At 38.5% G+C, this 23,149-nt stretch overlaps 1 protein-coding gene across 1 annotated transcript in view; it reads left to right on the top strand.

Annotated features, from left to right (window-relative positions):
- MGAT4A (alpha-1,3-mannosyl-glycoprotein 4-beta-N-acetylglucosaminyltransferase A) overlaps positions 1-23,149 on the top strand; it is a 60,152-nt gene that overhangs the window by 6,004 nt on the left and 30,999 nt on the right. Inside the window, exons 2-4 of the mRNA XM_026035616.1 lie at positions 17,088-17,255; positions 19,571-19,711; positions 21,801-21,934. Coding sequence (XP_025891401.1) covers positions 17,088-17,255; positions 19,571-19,711; positions 21,801-21,934 — 443 coding nt within the window. The remainder of the gene's footprint in view (positions 1-17,087; positions 17,256-19,570; positions 19,712-21,800; positions 21,935-23,149) is intronic.

Raw genomic sequence — 23,149 nt, 5'->3', positions numbered from 1 at the left:
TGTTGGGAGGGTTGAGGAATTTCCTTTATAGAAATTTTTAAAAGCAGATTAAAGCAGCAAAGAGAAGTCCRTCACCAATGCCATGCCTGGTAGCAATAAAAATCTGGGCTAACACAGATAAAGTGAGCAGCTCTGTTTCTTTTAAAGTCAATTTGACACCAAGAAAATCAAAGGTGGGGAAGACCTAGAGCTGAGATAAATTATATAACTTTGAAGCTGTAATGTTGAAGCTACTTTTGAGCAGGAGGCTGGGCTGGGTGACCTCTGCATATTTTTTCTAACCTAAGTTATGCCCTATATTCTTGCCCTGGCCAGGTTTGTATCTACTTGTGGTGAGTGCTTTTCGTTAGTGACCAATATTGACATTTGAGGAAGATAATGCTGGAGTTGCCCCCTATTATGTACAAGAGACCACTTGGTCTCTTGTATTTTAGCAGCTTAACCTATGATTGTTTATGTTCGCAGACCTTTCTATGCATAGAAACCATTAAAATATAACCAGCATAGTTTTCAGAAAGTTGCTTGTTTTTAACATCCTCCTACCTCCTTTTAGAGTAGTATCTTATTCAACAAACCCAATTCTTCCTGCGTAGTCTGAATTTTATTTGTTGTATCAATAACAAAAAAAGCTTTTTCATTTTTTGATACAATCCTTACAATTAGAATCCTGAAAGTTGTTTCTTTTTAGTTTTTTTTATGCTTATCAAAACTTTGATAAGCATACAGTGTCGTTTKGCTTGTTTATAATGCACTATTTTTAATTTTCCAGAAAATGGCAGAAAGTGCTTAGAAGGTGGTTCCTTGCTCACAGTGCAAGGCTTTCTTCCAGCATTCCCTATCTAAAAAGTGATTACTCTAGACAGTCTTCTAGCGCTGTGCTTTTAGCTCCTTTTTGGGATGTCTTCTTGGCTTTCATGCATCTTTTTGTTATTTTCTGCTGATGCTTCCTACAGACGTGCTATTTATCCAACAGACAACAGGAAACCCTCTTTTTGCTTGTGACATTGCATAGTTTTAATATTTTATTTTCGATTAACTTTTTTTTTTTTTTTTTGCTATTGTGGCCCACAGATTCGTTGTGACCTTATGTATCAACATCATGAATATGTAATTTTCCCTGACACCTCAGAGAAAGGCTGAACTAGATCTTTTTTATTACAAGTTATGAGTAAAGTAATTCATAAATAAACAACCCTCATATTTAGGTGTGCAGCCCTTAAAGGTAAACTATAGAGATACTGGAGAGAGCTTTGATTTTAACAAATCTGATGGGCTCAGGTGATTATTTAGGAGGTTGTTAATTTGCAACCATGTGGGAGCAGGACAAAACTTTGATTCTGAATTGTTTGCAAAGTGGACAGAATGGAAAGAGTGTGTACTTGGAAGCTGAGCTTGTTCAGCACACAGTCACTGAAGCAGAAATCAGCAAGGAGCACCAGCAACTGCTACCCACCGGCACATGCAGAATCAATAATCAAACTTCCATGGCATTTCAGATTGTTTCCAAAATTGTGAGAGAATGAAACTTCTAAAAGTTTCATCTTTAATATAATGTTGGTAATTGTGAGGTGGTAGCACATCTTCTGACCGCTGCTATCTCTTGCTAAGCTAGGAATTTTGTCCTAAAGTTTTGGAGCATTAAACATGGGAATGTTTGACCAAGCCCCAGCATTACAGATCTCATTTTAATTTAGGAAACATTTTTTTTTCTTGTTATAATTCCTGCTTTGTATGTGTATGTTCTCTTGGCTTCAGAGAGGAAAGAAAAGAATGATTCAAATCCTGGAACAGGATTATTGACAATTCTATAGTAGAAATAAATCACATTAGAGTTTCCAGGAGCTTTCTCAGGCTGTCAGAACCGAACGGTTGCTTTTTCTTTGCAAGTCATGGTTTTTATTTTCCTGTGTGCCACTTCCTGTGCCGCACTGATCTGTTGCTGAGTTAATACAGCCGAGAACATGCAGCATTTCAACACTCGAAATCTGAACCCTGAATATTCAAACAATATGTGAACCTAAAATGGTTCTTGAAGATGCGTTGGGGGCCCCATACATCTGGATTTGCCTGGACATAATGTCTTTCTCTTCATGGAAATCTGGTCAGGGCAGAAATCCCTCAGATGCAGAGTGTGAGTTAGCTCCACATGGATGGTGCTGCACAGACACCCTCCTACTGCCTAAATTACCTTATGACCACAACCCCCAGCTTTCAGCACACAGTCCATTTAGGCCTTCTCAGGAGCACCCTTGGGAAGCTTTATGTAAGTGTGTATTTAAATAACTAGTTCCCGAGCAAGTAATTGCACAGGAGTCCCCATGGTTAGAGGATGCCTCACAGAGGGTCAAGTGCAAACCCTTCACCTGGTGGGTTTCTGGAGAATGTATAGATGTGCATGTGTTGTGGAGTTAGACAGTGAAACACCTGTGTTATCTACTGATGTAATTAGGACATATATCTTCATGGTCGGGGTATATAATAAAGGAACATATACCTTTATTAGGTCATTTTTTTCCTTGTTCTCCTCCACATAACTTTGTTGAGGAGGCAATTGCATATGATAGGATTATAGTAACCTAGAAAAGAGACCAATGCTTTGCATGATATTTATTGAAGTTGCTGTAAGTCTAACTGTATCTAACTTAGTTTGACATATTTTTGACTAGGAATAAGCTAAAAGAGGATGCCAGAATTTATTCTTTCTCTCGTATTTTGGAGAGCCGAGCAGAGTTGCACCCAGTTTTGTGGTGTTTTAGCTCTGTGTAGGTTGCGTTGGATGTAGTGAGAGTTTATTGCCATGTAGGAAAATCAATTGAAACTAGAACTCCTATGAAGTGCCCTACCTTCAGTGTTTTGTTATGAGTAATACCTATGACTTCTGTTCCCTATGATAGTCATAATGATAAAACTATGGACTTGAACACATACTGAAAGTAAATGGCTGTGGTTAACATCTCARAAGTTAAAATCATTGCAGTTTCTTTCTGTTGTAAAGCCTGCCTCTTTATTCTTTCATTATTTTTCTTCCTTCTGTCACTCCATAATAATTTCTTTAATCCATGCTGCTCACTTAGGTCCAATTTGGTGTTCTCAGCCATGCCATGTGCTTGCAAGTTTTGGGGAAACGGGGCACGAGGAAGAGGACATCCCCTGCTCAGCCCACAGCGAGCGAGGGGAAGCAGGTAGTTAAGAAACAGAAGTGTCATGGGGATGTGTGGAGGAAATAAATGCCCAAGGAGAGGAGCAAGGTAGGCATGAGGCCTTGTGTGGTGTTGCAGAGCTGAGGGCAGGTGCTTAGAAACGTAGCCTTATGAGTGCATTCATGAGAGTATTTTTGTATTTGCTGTCCTCTAAATCAGTGGAGAGGAGCCTGCTGATTCTGGCAAAAGTCTGCACATAAGCTGCTCGCTTTTATCTGCACCTAGCCTTGTTTGGTACCTGGCATGGATTTCTTGKTGTTGTTAAATGTGCTGTACAAGAAAGGAGCCTTCATGGCTGCTTTGTGGTGTTATTTATTGGGAGGTTAATTTCYCTTTCTAAAAATGAAACTATATATGTAGCAGCTGTTTGTTAAGCTTTTTCAGATAAAAGTAGCTGTTGCTGTTTTTGTCAGAAACTGTATGCAAGTGAAGCTGCAGAGCTGGCTGGTACAGTCCGCTGTTTGTTACTGATTAAAGCRTTGTACATATATTGCAATAACAGGTTAAAAGTAATGGAACACTTATAAATAAAAGCTCATGGTGCTATTGTTCACATCTTTCGAAAGAAGACATGGGCCTTTTACACCCACATTTTTATTTTATAATGCAAAATAGGATTTTGAACAAAATTTTAGCAAATAAGTCTTTCCTATGGAGGAAAATAAATCCATTCCAGTTTATAGGTATATGATGCTTCTTGCATTTCTTCTTTGTTTGGGGTGTTTCCTAGGCTAGGCTAGGTCTTCCACAAACTCCTAATTTTTTCCTTAAGGAAAGGGACCAGTACCGAAGTTACAATCCTGCTTGGAAGGCTTAGCCTATTTGCAATACCAGCTTGTTTGAACTGCATTTCCATGTGGCACTGTAGCATCACCAGCTAATGTTGAACAACATGAAGATGAGTGTAATGTGATGGGAGAGGGGAGGGGGAACAACTAAAACCACATAATTAAAATACTGGTTTGGGAAAGTTAAAATGGCTCTTTTTTCACACTGAATATTTTGGAGGTTTTTCTCRTGGAAAGTACGATATAAAAATACATAAACATGGACATCATTTTTAACCTTGTTCTCATGCTGTTGCTGATTTATGTGAAAGTTAAGGCTGTGAAATGCTGACTAAACAAATAAAATGGATTGAGTCTGTTGAGAACTGATRTAAAACTAGTTTCAGGTGTCCAGCTATGGGTCAGTTTTTGATTGTTCCAGTGCCACAAATGTAGGCCTGAGCGTGATCACCAGTGATCCTGACTGTGTATGGATGTGTATGGATGATCCCGTCTAACCCTGACTACCTGCTTGTCTGTATTGTAGTGACTCTCAGGAATATTGATGACAGCCTGAGCTCTGGTTTTTGCTTAACGCTGATACATTCCAGACAAACGGACCAGCATTTGTACYGTAATCTCAAATTTTAAACAAGAATCCGTGATTTTATCCTTTGAAAGGAGGAGTCCATCAATACTAGGCATCTTAGGAGGCAGTGGCCAGCCTTGGTTCTAGTTGTATAATTAACTGTGTAACGTTTGCAACACAACAGTGTACCTGTGTGTAATGGTAGCTGGAGAAGGTGAAGTGAGATGATTTCATATCAATTGGTTTCCTGAATTTTCTAATATGTATTGCYGTATGACAACCAGGAATATTCTGTGCCAAATTTGGCTAAAACTTTATCTGTTTAATTTTAAAATCTAATTATAATTGTAGCTGTCAAAGCAGGAAGTAGATGTGGGGCATCCAATATGCAAAAGATTCAGGCTTTTCTCAAGATGAAACTGATGTGATTAGATGAAGCTTCAATGATTACTAAATTGGTTTGGAAAAATGGTTTGCTGTTTGTACACCCAGTATTTGGGTAAGAAATGCTTTTCACAAAAAATGTTCTTGTTATAATGCTCTATAGACTTCTTTTTCTCTTTTGGCTCCCTTTTGCAATTTTAGTTTACTTACTGAGTCTATAGCAAGCAAAATTGAAGACCCAACTTTCACGTTCAAGTGCTTTTATAGCAATAGAGGATGATTTTAGTAAATTGAATTGAATTTTGTTAAAGAGGTGATATACAGAGAAGTATTTCTTAATTAAATCAAAACAACAACAAAAACAGGCATTTGAGATGATGCACAATAGATATATTTTGTTTAGCTATCTTAAGATGAGTGTGCATAGTTGTTTGTAGAAAGTAGCTGAAAATACTGGCTGTTTGAGGTCTGAAGGGAAACACGAGACGTCACAGTTGGTTTCTTCTCCTCAAGCTGACCGCAAGGAGTTGAATTACCTAAAGGATAATTACATTTGTTTACACTGTCAGCAAATATTCCATAGGAAATGCAGGCAAAAGGGTTGTGTCTCATGTTCTCTTATAGCAGATAGGAAACCATAGTGCTCTACCAGGTTTTTGTTATTATATTTGAAGTTAAAATTATGATAGCACATGGAGCTAGCCACTCATCACTGAAAAGCCAGGCTGCTGGAGTCTGCATGGCCTTTGTCATAGATTTTATTGGAACTGAACCTAATTAGTTTTTCTGCATAGTTTTCAGAAGATATTGATTGCTGATAGGGGTGTGTGTGTGTGTGTGTGTGTGTACATATATATATATATATATACACACACATATATATGAACTGAGACAAAAGTATAGCCAAAGGAGCAAACATGATAATGGGTGCAGCATGTACACTTAATACAGCTCTTTCTGTGCAAGTGTAGGCTGGATTGCTTGTTTTTTATATATTTTTAAAATGCTCTGTACATGCTTTTCTAAGGTGTGTACTTTAGCTTTTCAGTGTAAACAGCAATACAGTCTGGATTTCAACTTAAACCAGACTTTGAAAGCAAAGTGTGTGTCAGTGCTGTGATGGTGGCTTTTACCCGGCTGGAACTTCATGCTCGCTTAAGCAAGAGCTCTGCATAAGATTTTTTTCTTCCTCAAAGTAGTAGCGCAGCTTTTTAACTGATAGCTTATTTTAAAAAAAAAGTCACAACATAATATATGTAAAATGTGTCACTTGGAATTGTATTCCCATTTCTGGGGTAGTATTACCTTGCTATTGAACATTTCCTAGTTTCTTTTGTGCTGTTGTATGTTGAATATTATGTGAGACAGAAATATTAAAATGAAGGTTTTTGTCAAAGGTTCTTTGAAGGTATTGATTTTGTGACACTGTAAAGAGTTAATATTCAAATCATGCAAATTCAACAGATTGCATGTTCTTCACAGAATCACAGAATATTCAAGGTTGGAAGGGACCTCTAGAGATCATCTAGTCCAAATCTTCTTTTATTATTCCCTAGCTGGAACTCTTGGTGCTATTTGTTCCTCTGGGATGAACTATATGGAAGATGCTGTAAGTTAAAAGTAGCTGAAAACACCCAAATATTGAGAAAAAAAAGCAGATAGGTGTAAAGCTCCAGGTGTTTTGATTCATTACCAAACTACAATGTAAAATACTAAACTTGCCTGGTTCAGAAATATAATTGGTTTAAAAAAACAAACAAACAAAMAAMCACCAGACTCCTTATCAATTTTATTCTAGAACTGTTGTTTGTAGCAGAGTGTATTTATAAGCATTGCTTGTCTCATCTTTTTAGTCTCTTGGCTGTGTTTTAATAAAATGAAGCATGTTCCCTCAAAAATGAAATCTTTGTTTGCTCTAAAAAAAACTGAATGTAACTTGTTTTAAGATATTAAAAAATCCCCAAAGATATAGAAATTTGCATGAGATATTGCAAATGTAATATAACATCTGATTTTTGTAGTTTGATTCCATGAGCTGGCTTCCCTTATACGTAGAGATTGTTATATTATCTTTATAGCCTCTATGCAGATGCATTGCAAGGGGGAAATCTGTATCAGAACTGCTTTTCTTGAAGTGCCTGGCTTTTTGTGAATACAGTTTGTGGAGCTTGTGTTAATTCCTTGCTGCTTCTGTTCAGGGCTGGAGACGTGTTAAAATRCTGATTGCTCATTGTGGGACGGAGTTAGCATGTGATTCCAGTGACCTTTGTATGTCACTTTCCCTTTAAAGAAGAATTGCRGTAACAGTCGGCAGTGCTTCTTGGAAAGGAGGATAAAATAAAGAGCAAATAGCTGGCACCTGAAAGCCCTGGGGATTGTATTAGTCTGCAGAGTCCTGGATAGTGTCACTTAATAGGCAAAGAAGGAAAAACACTAGTTAGATTAACAGTTAGATCAAGCTAAAGACATGAAAGTGTGAGATTTCTTTCTTCCCTCCTCCCTATAGCTTGTTGGGTTTTGTTTTAAAAGAGCATCAGCTCAAATGCTGCCAATAACTCTTCCCAAGCAAATTGTGGGTTTAATTATCCTTATTGTCTGAAGCCAATGCACAGACAGAACACCATATGTTTCTTCTGAGCTGACCTCCTTAGTCGTGGGTGTCTGGCTTTCCTGGTAAGTGATGCTTTGTATTCCTCTTGTCCAGAGAATGTTCAGAGCCTCTGTCAGCTCTCATGGGTTCAGGTTTGAGAACAATGTCCTAGTGGGACCTTTATAGCATTATAGAAAACTTTCTAGATTGTGACTTTTCTGTGTTGTACAATTTGTAGAGAGAGGCAAAGGTGATCTGATACAGGTCAGATTTAAACATTTAAAACTGTTCCTGTTCTATCCAGCTACCAAAATATCCTTCAGGAAAGTCATTCATTGGTATTTTACATACATTTAAGTTCAGTGATCCTTCTAAGACCCASCCGTGTACTGAGGGAGTAGAAACAGATGCAGAAGAAGATGAGTATGACAATTTTATTTCCCTCAATTCTTGTTACACTTTTGACTACCTGTGTKGGCCCAGCCTATACTGGTGTTTTCCTTTGGGGTTCAGCAGGATTTGTAGTGAAGAGCTGTTATTCAGGGGTGATTCAGGTAGCTGGTGAACATGAATGTTCATGCCCATGCACACAGGCCCGTCAGCCAGGATTTGTGATTTGAGAAGGCCCATTAAGTTTCACTCCTCAAGGTAAGGAGAATGATAAAATCAGCCATTGTCCACCTTAAAGGGAAACATAGCAGAAATGTTGCATAGCTGTTTATTGCCCCTGTTTGGCAGCTAAATACAAAGAGTTTACCTTACAAACTCTCCTTGATTCAAATATGTGAATATAATGTGTGATTCAAATATGTGAAATCTGTTGTGGGCTGATGTTCATTTGAATCGGAAGTGAAGGAGCGTGTGTTCATCAGAAAGGTGAATCCCTTCCTAGGGAACGAGGAAGGACTGGAGCATCCTTTCTACTGCATCAAAGAACTGCTTAAAATGAGGGCAGAAGTGGAGCAAAGCCTGCATGGCCACTTGCACCACTGTGCAAATCTTCCGGCAGAGCTGTGGGCAAGTCACAGAGGACAGACTGCTCTTGGAATTAGCTGCTTGATACAGATTCAGGGGTCTCCTGCAGTTCTTATTTTGCAGGTGATGTGAATCTGCCTCTTTGGTGTAAGGTGCAGTATCAGTGGAAAAAGCAACGCTACTGATGCTCTATTTTACTTGAATAACTTGGGATTCATAGAAGGATAGTTTAATGCAGTAATCTAAAATTATTTTAAAGGGAGTCTCTGCCTTTTTTCATTTAAAATGGTCCTGGCTTATATCATGAAATCCTTTGAGAATTTCACATGATGGAAGCTGCAAAACAATATGAAAAGTCTACATTTTTTTAAAACCTGTATGATTTCTGTGTGATTTTTCAAACTTGTCACCATAAAAACATACATGTGCAACTTTTTGCAGCCTTTGCATTTTGAATTAACAACTTCATTTACCGAAAAGAATTTTGAAATATATGAGCCTTTAAAYTTTGTACTGTTGAAAGGATCTGAGGTTACTTGTTACCTTCACATACTGTAACTTTCAGTGATGCATTGTTCATTGCTTAAACAAAGTTTGTRTCTCTAAATTTGCTTAGTTCTCCAGGAAGGTGCCTTATTCTGTAACAGTTATTATTGTTGAGTTACTTTTAGTATATTTTTATTAAAGATACAATGGAAAATGCAGGAAAGTAGGTTGCAGGAATCTCATCTGGTTTGTACTGCTTTTTTATCAGCATGTTTGCAAGTCGATCAGTTCTGGAATTTCCATTTCAAAATAGAAAGGTTTTAGCGGGAGATGTTATAAAAGATCACATTCAGATGCGTTAACAGTTTTAGTGAAAACAACTTGAGCTCCTGCTGAAAAGGAATGTTTAAACACAAATATGTGGGCCTCGATTGGGTCAGGCCCTAAAAATTTCAAAGCAAGCACTTCAGTCCTGTGCTGGTGCATTAGAATCAGCRAGAGGACAAAAAACAGTCTTTGTTTATGCTGATTTGAAGTCCAAAATGTGAACAAGTTACGAGGAAAAAATAAATAATTAAAATTCTTTTGTTACTTTTTAAGAATAAGTAAGGAAAAGCCATGGAAGGTTCTCTCAAAAAGAAGAGCTGTCCTTCACAGCAAATGCTACTAGAAACGAGCATTTATTTTATGATAATTTAGAATCTAATAAACACATTTCTATGTGCAAGACAAGGGCAATTATCAATAATTCTGCCAGATTGAAACACCAGATTGGCAAAAATTCATGACAATTTAAATCTAAGAATTAGACTAATGATTTGCCTTCTTGCTTTCTTTTATATTGTTTTGTGAAGCAAGAAAACTTWTTTTTTGTGATGAGCAGGATATATCTTAGTTACATAAATTATTTACCTTACTTTATTGCCTTTAATACCATAGAATAACAAATTTGCAAAACAGCAGTGTGTTCTTTCACATTAATAAAATAATAACTCTGTKAATAGCCACAGCTGCAAACTTTGCAACTAAAAAGGCCAAAAGAATAAAGCGTGATGAAAGGAATGATTCTGACCTTGAGCAGTTTCCTTAACAGTTCTTATATACAGCATGTCCGTTGGTAGCATTTACAGTGTATTGCCTTATTCTATATTTGCATGGCTGATTACTTTTCTGCTTCAGATTTCATAACTCATCATAACTTGCTTATGAAAGAGCCTCATTTCACTAAGGAGCAAGGAGGCTAATTAGCTTGTGGGGAGCAGTCATCCCCGCTAATATATTGTAACCCTTCAAGGACACTATGGAGCCACTTGCAGGCTCCAAAAGACAGGAGCTCAGCCTCTGGTTTGTAAGCACCTTTGGAGCTTGGTTTGACTTTGCTGCAGAATCAYCTGTGTCTGTGCACAGGAGGCTTGATGCCTGATAATGCTGTTTTTGCCATGCTTGTAAGCTGAAAATGTTTTAAGTGCTAGTATAGTAAGAATTTGTTTGATTTACGAAAGGAATTCAGTCTCTTTCCCTTGATTGACACTGAAAAAGATTTAGTTTGCTATGTGTTAACAGAGGAAGATTTTAATTGAGAAGAMTATCTGGGCATAAGGCAGAAAGATGAGTGCCAGGTCAGGTGATACGACATGTGTCCTAGCTTGGAGGGCACCTGGATATTATAGGTCAAGCACTGTCTCAACAAATACATGTTTTGTACATCCCTGTGGCTACGAAGTGTGGATCAGTGGAGGCCCTGTCATTGCGTGAATGCTGCTCGACTTGCTAACATGAGCTGATGCATCACCCAAAGGATCCGAGCTCATTGCAGAGGTAACGCTGAATTTATTTTTGCATCTTACGTAAGGAAAATAAAGAAGCCTTCTTGTAATAGAAGTGCCAGATTGAATTGACTGGCATGTTGACAACTTCCTAACTCGCTGGGGAGTAACATGCTCTTCCCACACTTACTGGCTCTATATAGAGCTCGGTGTGGATGCTCTCTGCCCGCTAAGCCCTCTAGTTTCTATCAACTGGTAAAKGAACTTTCTCCATGCAAGTAAAGCTGGAATTAATCCATGAAGCTTGCTACTATGACACATGATAYCACGGAAATCAGGGTAGGGCTTTTTGTAATGGAAGTAAAGGGCTTTGACTGATTGAGTAAGTGACTAAATTAATACTTACTCTCATGTATTCACAGATGCAAACATTTATTTAATTGCATTTTAATAACTTTGCAACAAGGTACATATGAAAATGAGCCTTTTGCTGTGCAAGCTTTGCTTTGTAGCACAGATGAAACCTTTTGTTTTGCTTCCGTTGTTCTTCTGGTAGAAGGTGCAGRCCAGGTAGGTTTTAAGAAGGAGGAAGCCCAGAGATGGAAGATCAACGTGGAAATGCTTATCACCGTTTTCCAAAATACCCTTTGGTAAAGGCAGGAAGTACAAAGCAGGCCTACGATGGGCAAAAACCTTGGCATCTTCGCTGCTTGCCTCATCCCCTCCACGAGTGCCAGGTCAGTGGCTGGTGGTCTGTCCTACCTCCGTGGGGCAGGTCCATTGCTGAGAGTGCTTAGCCTGTTTGCACTTTGAAGGAGGMCTTAGCTATCTGCTGTTGGTATGGAAAGGTCATAAAGCCTTGTCTGATGCATCTGCTTTTGGAGATAGGCAACCACAGAGCCCTCAAGTAAATTCCAGCCTGCTTTTTAAAATACAGTCACCCTAGTTCAACCTGTCCTGCTTCCAGTTGTGGAAATGGCCCTTGATTTAATAGGTTTGTCAGCCTGCTSGACTGATAAGACAAATAATGTCTCGCCAGGCTTTCATGGTGCTTTTCATGGGGCAAGCAGTGCTGCTTTTAGCAGCCAGTTAAGGCCTTTCCAGGAGGGAGAACAGCAGCATTAGCTGATGAGAATGTCCTTGTCTCTCTGGGCGCTGAAGCTCTCGAGCTGCTTTTCACTTTGTGAGGAAAACTAACGGGAACAGAAAACCTAAGAGCTGTTGATGGTTTTAACAACACTGRAGCTGAATATCTGTATAATGGTTGTGTTTTCAGAAGACTTTTGTCATTTTGTTGTTCAGAATATTTTTCACATTTTTCTTTTTGGATTATAATATACTGAGCTTTCTGCCAGTACAGGTAATTAACCTGCAATTCAGACTGCTTTTGCTACATCAGTCAAGCTGAGATAATCTGCAAAGTACTTTCACAGCATGTTTTCCTGTTCCTTGGCCTCAGTGTCCTTTTTTTCTTTTTTTTTCAAACCCGAAGGGAAATCCCTCTTTGCTGTTAAAATCATGGGTTGAAATACACTGACAGACTAGACTAGATGTACAAAGCCCAAAGCTTAGAAACCAGCTGTATACTAAGATGTTCAGAAGCTCCTTGCTGTATTTAGAAAATTGGGATCTAGTTTAAAACTTGGCTTATGAACTGTCCAAATTTGGAATAAAAATCAAATTAGGTAGTCAAGAAAGTCTGTGGCTAAGAGGAGAAGGGACTGAGTTTATGACTTAGGTTAATGTCTTTTTGTGATGACATTTTTTACAGTAGTTTAAAAGGAGAAATAGCTTTTTCCGAGGAGGAAAGGTAGGCTACAAAAATGAAATTTCCTCTCTGGTCGAAGACTTGCAAACCTTCACAGTCTGATATGAATTTTTGATTTTCAAAATATGATGTCAACTCTCAAGTGAGCTTGTCTAAATTCCAGGCTCTGCATATTTAGGAGAACAGCTTGCAACAAGGGGGGAAAAAAGTTGAGAAAACAAACTACTGGGTGAGTTGACATAGTGTTAATTTTCCAAGAAGTGCAAAGCATCAAGCCATCTTAAATATTTGGGTTTTAACTTCTGGGATTTTGCTGAATCCATTAATGTTTAAATGAAAACAACAAACAATTAATGCTTTCAGTTCTCAAATAATTTCCTAACAAGAATGTTTTTAAATGAAATGTGAGGGTTACTTATTTTTATTTGATCTTCTTGGCTTCTAGAGTAAAGTATGGAAATGAATCACCTTCTCACTTCAATATAAAGTGGTGTTTCATTCTTAAATAGAAATATGACTATGTGCTGAAACTATCAGCAACCAAATGTGGTTGACCTTTGCTACCACTCCTGCTAAAAGAAGGATGTCTTATCTTTCAGGAGACATATATACAAATATATAAAATTTTGTTTTATTTTTCCATCAATTATTTAAGGTCAGTAATATGCTGTCTGAATTTCATCCTCTGTTTTACTAAACCGTGCTAGGTTTCAGCATAAGAAAAAGGAGAGAAACTCATAATATTTGAAGTATTATGACTTTTTTTTTCATGATAGAATTCCCTGATCTATGGCTGTTTCTCTCATGTTGTAATGATAAAAAGTGTGAGGTTTTTAGTTTTGTGGTTTTTTAGATTTTAGAGAAACTTTGAACAATAAACTGGAGTAAAGCAGTAAATGGTTAAATATCTTTGAAAACATTGGCTACACTGTTGACTTTTTTAATACAGAAGATATATTGGTGTTAGGTGTATAATACATAACTAATTCAGAAAGACTACCTTGAATATCTAGAGAATGTTTCTAGAGTCATTTGCAGTTTTTGATTCTCTCCTTGTTAGGAAAGAAATACACTTTACTATATAAAAGTCCCATTTATATTTTATAGAGTCCTCCTCATTGTGAAATCCTGCTTTTTGATGAAAAGATTTTACTAATATTAGAAATGAAGGAAAAAAAGCCTTTAGATAGGAAATATCAGACAAGAGCTAAGTCAAAACTTATATAAAAATGGATCCTTACAGTTAGTCTTGTGGGCTCATGCCGAAGTACTTAAAAAAAAAATGTGATGTGATTTTTTCAGGGTTCTGTTTCTAAACTGCTAGTGCCTTCAGGGACATTTGCTTTTTTAAAGTTAAGGTGTGTGGGTGACTGCTACTGGTGGTACCGTAAGAACCTAGGAAGTGTTTTCTGCTGTAGAAGTACATTTCAGTATGAGAACCTCTTCTACTCATGCTTTTTGGTGTCCGAGTGCTTGATCAGTGCTTTGAAATGCTGCCTGTGTCGAATACATCACTCTTTAAAGAAAAAAAAAGGCTAAATATTGTCAGGAACGCTTAATTTTAAACTACAGGCCATTATAAAGGTGGTCCTAAAAGACCAAAATGCACATTACTCCCCATGTACAGGAAAAGCGGTAGTTTGCATAGTATTAAAGATGTAGATGTTTTTGAAGGCTTCAGTTCTTACAAAAAATGATCTTTACTTCCTCTTGCTTAAATAACTTGAAAAAATATATTAGGGCAGTGGATTTAAAATAAGATTATGTCTTTACTTGTCTGAATAATAATTTGACCTAGTGAAAAATCAGCAGCGGGTTTTTAAAGGATGGGTTTCTGGAATTCAGGTATCTTTTATAACTGTCTCCTTAACCAGGGCTGAAGGAACTGTGAGAAGTTGCCTGCTTTGGATCAGCCAACTAGTGCTCCTTAAAGGGATTAGGGCTTCTGAGCTCTCAAAAAACATGTCGTTACCATCAGTGTCCATTCTCTGGAAGGTGAAAAGCTCTGCTGCTTCCTCTATCAGGAAGCGGTTTGGGGTGGGATCCTACACTCTGAATGGGTTTTGTTCAAGAGCTACTATGATAGGTCATGGAAAGAAAAGTTTATTTCCATACATATCAAGTTTCATTTCTTTTTTATTTTTTGAGGTATTGCATTAATCGTAAATTAAGAGTTTTGTAACGGTCTCCCTCGGATAGTATCATCTCCTCAGTAAGTGATGTTCATTCTGTAATTCCTAACACAAAATTAGAGTTGTCATTCATTCACATTATAAAACTGCCATTTCAGCTGGCCTCTTTTTTTTTTTTTTTTATATATGGTTTTCACAGAATCACAGAATGGTTGAGGTTGGAAGGGACCTCTAGAGATCATCCAGTCCAGCCCTCCCGCTCCAGCAGGGACACCCAGAGCACAGGGCACAGGGCGGCATCCAGGCGGGTTTGGAGACCTCCAGAGAAGGAGACTCCACAGCCTCCCTGGGCAGCCTGTGCCAGGGCTCTGGCACCCTCACAGAGAAGAAGTTCCTCCTCACATGGAGATGGAACTGCCTGTGTTTTAATTTACACCCACTGCCCCTTGTCCTGTCACTGACCACCACTGAGAAGAGCTTGGCCCCTTCCTCCCTACGTTCCCCAACTCAGTTTTACAACTGAGTTTTAATTTGTTATGGAGTCTCTAGAGTCCTGTAACTTTCTATTCTCCTACTACCTACTTGGATCAGGTAGACAGAAAACCTTTAAACTCCRCATATAAGCTAGGTTTAGTAAAATTATATTTGTGATTCTTTTCCTATTATAGAGTTTGGTAGAGGTGGCGTGGAGGAGATGTGCTTCTCCCCTTTGACTTATTTCTAAGTAAATTGTTCCTTGCAGGGCTCTACTGTTCCATAAAGCAGCAAAATGATGCAGGCACTAGGTGAGATGCACATTTTGTAGTGAAAGTGTAGAAAGAGAAGCAAGCTCTGCAAAAATGAGAGATTTTTAACTAGTGGCCAAAAGACCTTAGTTCATCCTACCTGTGTGGTTTAAGTCCAAGCTGTAGGTGCCATGGGTTGTGTTCTCTGCATTTCCCACAGAAATAGAGGTAGTGCTGTAGAGAATGAGCATTTGTGAGCCAGGAGGCAAGATGGAAAGAAGTGCCGAGTTCCTGCTGCTGGCCCTGCAGCACCAACATGGGCAGGAGGGGAGGCCCAGGGCAGCGGCCTGGCACCAAGGCCATCCAGTGCTAGGGAAGGTCTCTGTGAAACCTCACCTCTCCTTGCCTGGAAAGACCGGAATAACAGAGGTCTCTCGCTTGCTTGCTGGCAGAAGGGGAAGGTGCCTTTGGGAATAGCATTTGCATACCTGAAAGCACGGCATCTGCACTAACACCACTTCACATTCACATAGCTGTTAGAGTGTTTTGTAGCTTGACTGTAACTGCTTTGCTTTCGTGGAGCTGCCATTGCCAAGTAAGACCGTCCTTCATGCCAGAAACTCCAGAACTCTCTCCTGACCGTCTCGGTATCACGGACGAAAGCRGCGGGGCTTGTGTCAGGTCACAGTCTGGCCTCAGAGCTCGGCGTGCTGGGCTGAGCGTTGCAACGTGGGCTGGCAGCTGCGTCCTGGCCTTGCTGGCACCAAGGCAACAGCCGTTTGGTTGTAGCGGGGGAAAAGAGGTTGGCAAGGGAAATGTTTCTGAGATGGAGCGAACTGTGTTTTTATTTTCTATCTTCTAAACACAGGGCATTTTAGCTAATTATGTTTTCAAAATATGGTTAGAACTGTATGTCCACACTGAAAAAAAAAATAAAAAGTAAATTAAAAGAATTRGGAGGAAATACAGTCTGATCAACACAGGAAAGCTGACTGACTCYGATCCCTTCTTTATTCCATGCGCTTCTGCCCTGTATTTACAACCCCACAGAGAGATGCCAATTGCTTGTAGAAAGTCTCGCTCACCTCACATTGTAGGGCTAAGAGCTAAGGATGGAGAGGCAGCAAACACAAGAGCTCTGTCTGTGGATGTAGCTGAGAGGTGGGGATATGGATGMAAAATATTAAATCACTTAAGACTTTCCAGTCAATATCTGTATTGGTTAAAAGAGCAGTGATGAACAGGAGATTTGGGGAAGTGATCACTAGGAAGAAGGAAAGATGCACTAATTGGAGATGCTCAGTTGGCTGGTGAGGGAATAGGAGGGCAGATGTGGATGGAGAGGTTTTACTGTGTTCTGCTGCCCTTTGGTCTCCTTTTGAAGAATGTGCATGCATCCATCTACACCAACAGGATTTTGATCCAGGTTTTCACCTTGCAGGCATCTAAATTAAAACTTGGGCTTGATGTGTTTGAGAKATTGTCAAATTCCCCTTTCTCTTACAAGTATTCAGAGAGGCCTTTTTAAAGACATCCCCATCCTTATGCAAGTTGTTGCTGCTTTCCTCCTTCGTAGAAGAACAGGTTGGGGGACATCTGTTTCAAGAAAGGACTCAAAATCACCCTGTGATCCCGTCCCTTGTCGGATCAGGCCGTAAGTGTTTATCCTTGAAAAATAATCCAGATCTTCTCTTTTCCCCTCCAGAAAAGCTGCTCGCCTATCAGCGGGAATTTCACGCRTTGAAGGAACGTCTTCGTATAGCCGAGCACCGGACGCTGCAGCGCTCTTCCGAGCTCAAYGCCATCTTGGAGCAGTTCAGGCGCGCGGTAGCGGAAACAAACGGGAGTAAGAACGCGCTGAACAATTTTTCAGGTACAAACCATGATGGAGCCTTCTCTTATAACTTTGGACTAAAAAATGGTAGCAAGAAAGCTGAATGAAACTGCTCAGCAGTGCAAATAGCTCAGTTATGTAAAACATTGGATCTCTTTTACTGTTTTTTCTCTTTTTTTTTTTCTTTTCATTTTTTTATTCCTAATGATCCACCCACTTTCATTCTTATGTCTCTAGGGACTGAATACTTATTCTTTGCCTAGCTGCAAAAGTTTGGAACTTCTGGTTACTTATTTAACATACTGCAGATATTTTGACAGTAATTTACATCACTTTTAAAATTAGCTTTGAGGAGGAAAATGAACAAGAGTGTTTAAGAAAGTGATGAACTTGAAGCAATTAAGATATGCTCAAAAACCTAATGGAACATAAGAAAATATAGGTTATCTAAAGCATGGGTTATGATTTGAAAAGTGTAAAGATTAAATATTTTGAATGACTAGTGACTAAATATTAAAATATTTTTAACCCATTCTTAAGAATGAAACTCAAGATTAGTAGAAACTGTGTTTGATKATAAAGAATGCCTTAGCACCGCTGATCAAATTTTTGCTGTTAATATTTAATTCAGTCTCACTGCTTTAGTGATTTTGATTTACATCAGTGTAGTTGTATAATGAGAAAAATAGCCAAATCTTTTGAACTAACTTATTGGAWTTTTTTTTATATTAATCTATTGCCTAGATGAATTTGCACTATGGAGGTCTGTATATTTTTGATTTTCTATGGAAAAACATCTTTCCTAAGGATTATAATTATAGGCCCTCCATACTGATATTAACTAACCAGTGCTGTGACATCAGTGGTCTGTCCATCTTGATCTCTGCTTGTCCTCTGACTTTCCAGGAATGGTACAGCAGCAACTCTGTCATTTCCTTTGCTTTGTAACCTCATGGAATTCTACTTTGTGCAGGCACCTTTTGGGCCTCGTGGATGTCTCATACAGCGTATTTTTAATTTCATGATTTCAGGATTGGATTCTCTGCTTCAGAGACTGTTTCAGAAATCTAGAATTCATTTAACTGAATTACTTTCATGCTTGCAATCTATTATTAGGTAGATTTTACTATATTCAATGTATTTAAATATGCAGAATTCTGTGTAGTATTTGTAATCTTCAAATCTGGAAGAAATCCAGGTTGTTTTGCATAAGTCATTATTCATTCATACAAACAACTATCACATTTTGAGAGGATTTTAGTCCGACTTTTGCATTTGAAGCTAAAGGAAACGTTAGCAGAAAATAGTAAAACTGCCTGTGATGGAATCTATCAAAATTTGCATCTCTACTCTTGCATATATTTACAAAGTGCTTTTCAAGATCAGAAGCAGTTGGGAACTCTGTTTCATCTGCAAAGAGAGAGAGAGAGAGAGAGAGAGAGAGAGAGAGAGAGAGAGAGAGAGGGAGAGGGAGAGAGAGAGAGAGAGAGAGAGAGAGAGAAGTCTTTGAAGAAGTTATCTTCAGAATCTGCATCGAGACACATCTATGGAATTGCTTTCCTTGCCTCACTTCTGCAGAACTGAGATTTTTCTTGGGAACCTTACATCTGCTTTTTGACCTAATCCTCATGCTATTAGGCTCATAAGTTCTCAAAGGTCCCTGTGCTATAGTGTTTTCCATGTCTGAAAATAAAAGTGTTGTTTTGCACTCGATAAAAATTGATATATATGTCAAGGGAATTTAAAAAGTAGTATTTGCAGCTTTGAGAATCACCTGAATAGTATACGCTAAAGAAAATCAAGGGATATTTTAATATTCTAAGTGGACTAAGTTAACTTTATACTAGTGCTATTTTATYTCAGGAGAAGTACTCAAGTTCTTAGTATATTGTATAGCCAATGCTTTTTTTGTTTTGTATCGGACATTAAATGTATTCTAATACATTCTTACAGTTTCAAAGGGTTTTTTGGTATTTAAATCGCTGCCTGGTGATGAGCGCTCTAAGTGTAAAAATAAATTAATTGGATAACTAAGCCTCCAATTTTTATCCATTGGAACAGAGGTAAATGGAGTGTTCTTTACTTTTGTGATTATACAGTGAAAGCCCTATGTGATTAGATAAATATTAACTGCGTCCACAACAAAGTTACTGAATGGAAGCAGTCTCAGCCATATTTTTTTAAAGTAAAACTGGAAAAGATTTGTTGTACACAAAACATGATGTGTTATTAAAATGCGTCATTTGTTCTATTTTTCTTTCCTTTTAGTTAAGGATCAAGCTTGGTTTAGTGCGTGAATTGCCACTCAGGAAAAATAGCCTTTGCTACATTACTGATTTCATGTATGTTTGCAGATGAGACACTAAAATTGTTAAAAGAGCTGACAAGCCGCAAATCTCTCCAAGTGCCAAATATCTATTACCATTTGCCTCATTTGTTGAAAAATGAAGGAAGCCTTCAACCCTCTGTGCAGGTTGGCCTGGGAAGGACAGGAGGTATGCTCATACAGTACTTATTTTATGCTTTCTTGCTTGAGGATTTTCAGTTGGTGTTATGCATTACTTGATACTTGTATATAGTACTTGATCTAACAATCAAGTTAAAAATATAGTACTTGATCTAACAATCAAGGACATCTCCTTTTACCTTTGTGATATTGAGGTCTCTTACAATTCGCTCTCAATCCAAGATGAAGGGCGTTTGGCTTCAGTGTTGCTCTTTCCTACACAATGTCGGTCACTCCTCACTCTCAAGGTGCACGTTAAGAAGCAGGTGAAATTCTGTAATTAAGTAGAAGGGAAAGGGGACAGAAATAGTACAGATTCTGAACTGCCTGTTAGACACATTCCTTTGGCTTTTCAGATATGTGGGACCACCACGTGCAGATATAATTATGCTAGACTGGGTGTTTATGGTGTTTTGCACAATATATTTCAGTGTACAAGAGTTGGGAGCACAAGGATAATGAGTCATAGTTGCATCAGTAAAACAGGGACCTTGGAGGGAATCATGAAAAAAAAAAAAAATGTTGTGCTGCAGTACCGTTGATCCCTTTTCCTTTTAATCCCCACCAATTCTGTACTGTTGTCATTAGAGAGGCTCCACTGAATCCCCTTTGGAGCCCTGACAAAGTGACAGGGTGAAGCCCAGCCAAGCTCGCCTGCCTCAGAGCATGAGCACGTGGGTGTCTGTAGGCAAGAAGGCTCCACCTGTGAATGCCTGCTTCTCTGTGAGCCCTCCAGGCTGAACGGCTCGTGTTCCTGTCATCTGGACCTCCTCTCTTTTTTCCTTTTTCCTCTCCTCGCTTTGAAAGACACATTAGTTATTCCTAGCTTGTATGTGTTTACTGCAGTAAGTTGGAGTCCTCCTTGCCTTAACATAAGGCGTGCTTGTGTGTCAGACGTGGGCTTAAGCCAGAGGGCTCTCGTTCTGCCTGCAAACACTATGTCTTTCAATGTTGTTAATCAGGAAGGACAAGGCTCATAGTTTTTTTCTTTTTTTTTAAACAGACCTTGCAGTATATCATGCATTATATCATTTTKGACAGAAGCTTGAAATCGCAAAATAAAAATTGGAATCAATTTAAATTAAAAAAAAAAAATCTGAATTAATTTTGCTCTGCTATCTTCCCCTTCCTGGCCATTGTGCTTTTGGAGTATGTATTTGTTTTAATAATTTAGAGCTTGTTGTGTGAAGCTTCTAGGGGAAGCAGATTCTATAGGGACTGCTCACCAAAACTGTTAATATTTGTGCTTGTTGTTTTGTCTTAGTATGTATATTTATGATGTGGTTAATTGTATATTTATGATGTGGTAAATCATTTCACACAGATAAATGGTGCCAGCCACAATAACAACGGTGCCAGCCTCTGGTACTGCTTCATGCAGGCCGGGTCGTGCTTTTATTGCCCAGCTGCCATATGCCTTGTAAGCACCCAGCCCTGTGTGCAGGGTCAGGTGCAAGGGAGAAGAGACTCAGAGGAAGTCGAGGAATGTGAGAACTGAGCAGTGCTCTGAAAGACAGGGTTAGCAGTTCTCTCTTGGAGATGCTTTAGCTGGGGATAAAAGCTGTCACTGGCCTCCTCGTGGCCTCTACTTCTGTGCATCCAGAAGGACTCAAATCACATGCAAGAGAAGTAAAAGAGGGTTTATTTTAGCCGTGTCACTTCCAACTGCATCTTCCGAGAATATAAAAATACACACTTGTGTGGYCGAGTGAGTTGTGGAGAATGGCTGTGCCTTCCTGAAAATAAAACTAAGGAAGGGAGGCTAATGAGTCTTAAGTCTTGGTGCAACCTTTCCTGATTAATATCAGAGTTGTAGATTATTACTTATGCAGTAGTTGACATGTCTAGGATTGCTGTTTTCTTTTTTTTTTTGTGTTTGATCTGAGCATTGGTGATGATTATTAATCATGTTCCTGATGATGATGAGTATATTTTAAAGTTAATTTTAATTACTCTGTTATCTCAGTCTTTTAACTCTTTGAGTTTCTGAAGCAATGCTATATTATGAGGCAAAACATTTTTTTCTGTCTTGCCTATTAAGTTGCAGGAATGATGTTTCTGGTTTTGTTTGATTTCAGTTTCTATTGTAATGGGAATTCCTACAGTGAAAAGAAAAGTCAAGTCTTATCTTACAGAAACTCTGCACTCCCTTATTGATAAGCTGTCCCCCGAAGAGAAACTGGATTGTGTTATGGTTGTCTTTATAGGGGAGGTAAGCACTTTACTACATTTACTCTGTTTCTAACCTGCTTTTAATCAGAAATACCAGTCATTTTGGGAACTCATTGAGTCATCTTCTTCTACACACACTAAAATTACTGTCTTTTCCTTCCRTGGAAAGGAGGCAGCATCATAGTGAGACTATTCTTGAGAGAAATAGTCCTGAAGAGCCCAGCCCTTTCTATTTATCAGAGCAATAATGTGCACAAATTCAGTGGATTGGGTATTTTGCAGATCTTGCACTTAGTGACCAAGAGATGTGCTAGTCAGCTGGTTCCTTCAACAACAAAATGATGTCCAAGGAATTCTGTGGTGCTGTAGGGAGGAGTCTTCCTGCTCACTTSCTGCTCTCCCTTAGCTGTCATGCAGGCATGAGGCAGCTGGAGGTGCTGGGTTGCTAGGGTTTCTGTTTGTTTTCCTGGACAGCCTGGACATTTTGAAAGCCTGGACAATTTCATTTTGCAAGTCTAGTGCAATAGGCATACGGGTACTTCCTTTATTAGCACATTTTAAAGCTTTCTTCTARAAGTTTAAATTAATTTTGAGAACTGACTTGACTGGTCTTCTAATATCTATTCCATTGTTTTCTTTTTCCTGCCTGTCAGTMAAAATCTATGTGTCTGAATAGATGCTGTCTTCTACAGAAAATGTTTTTTAAAWTATCTACTGGTCAAAAATATCAAGAAATAACTTTTTTTACCATATTTTATATTTTCTTATGTTCAGTAACATGCAGTTTGTTTTGAAAATGCTACAGGAAGCTCTTTCAATAAATGTAGGACTATTGATAGTCCTACTGCTACTATCTGATACCTGTACTACTGATACCTATACTACTGGTATATCTCTGTTTGTTCTTAATGCAACAGCCCTTTCCTTTCTTTAAATAGCTTTAACTACTGGAGCTTCATAGCCTGAAATGTGTCAGACTACTGCTATCATTAATGTGTATCTTAAYGATGGCTTAATTAAGAAAGTATGTATATTAGAGCTCTAATCATTCACTCCTGTATTTAAAATAGTAGCAAAATTTGCTAGTAAGGAGTCATGGCCTCCACCAAACAGCTGTGCAGTAAAAGTACAGAAAGAAATGATCAAAGCGTGAAGCTGTGACATTTTACCAGTAAGCTTTAAACTACTATCTGCACCTTGCCTGTAGTTTGAATGAACAAACAGAATAGCAGAAGTCTACAAAAATATTTTTTTT

Source organism: Nothoprocta perdicaria, unplaced genomic scaffold, assembly GCF_003342845.1.
Source record: "Nothoprocta perdicaria isolate Ctin4 unplaced genomic scaffold, notPer1 scaffold_163, whole genome shotgun sequence".
NCBI lineage: Eukaryota > Metazoa > Chordata > Aves > Tinamiformes > Tinamidae > Nothoprocta > Nothoprocta perdicaria.
This window is presented reverse-complemented; position numbering and strand designations above follow the sequence as displayed.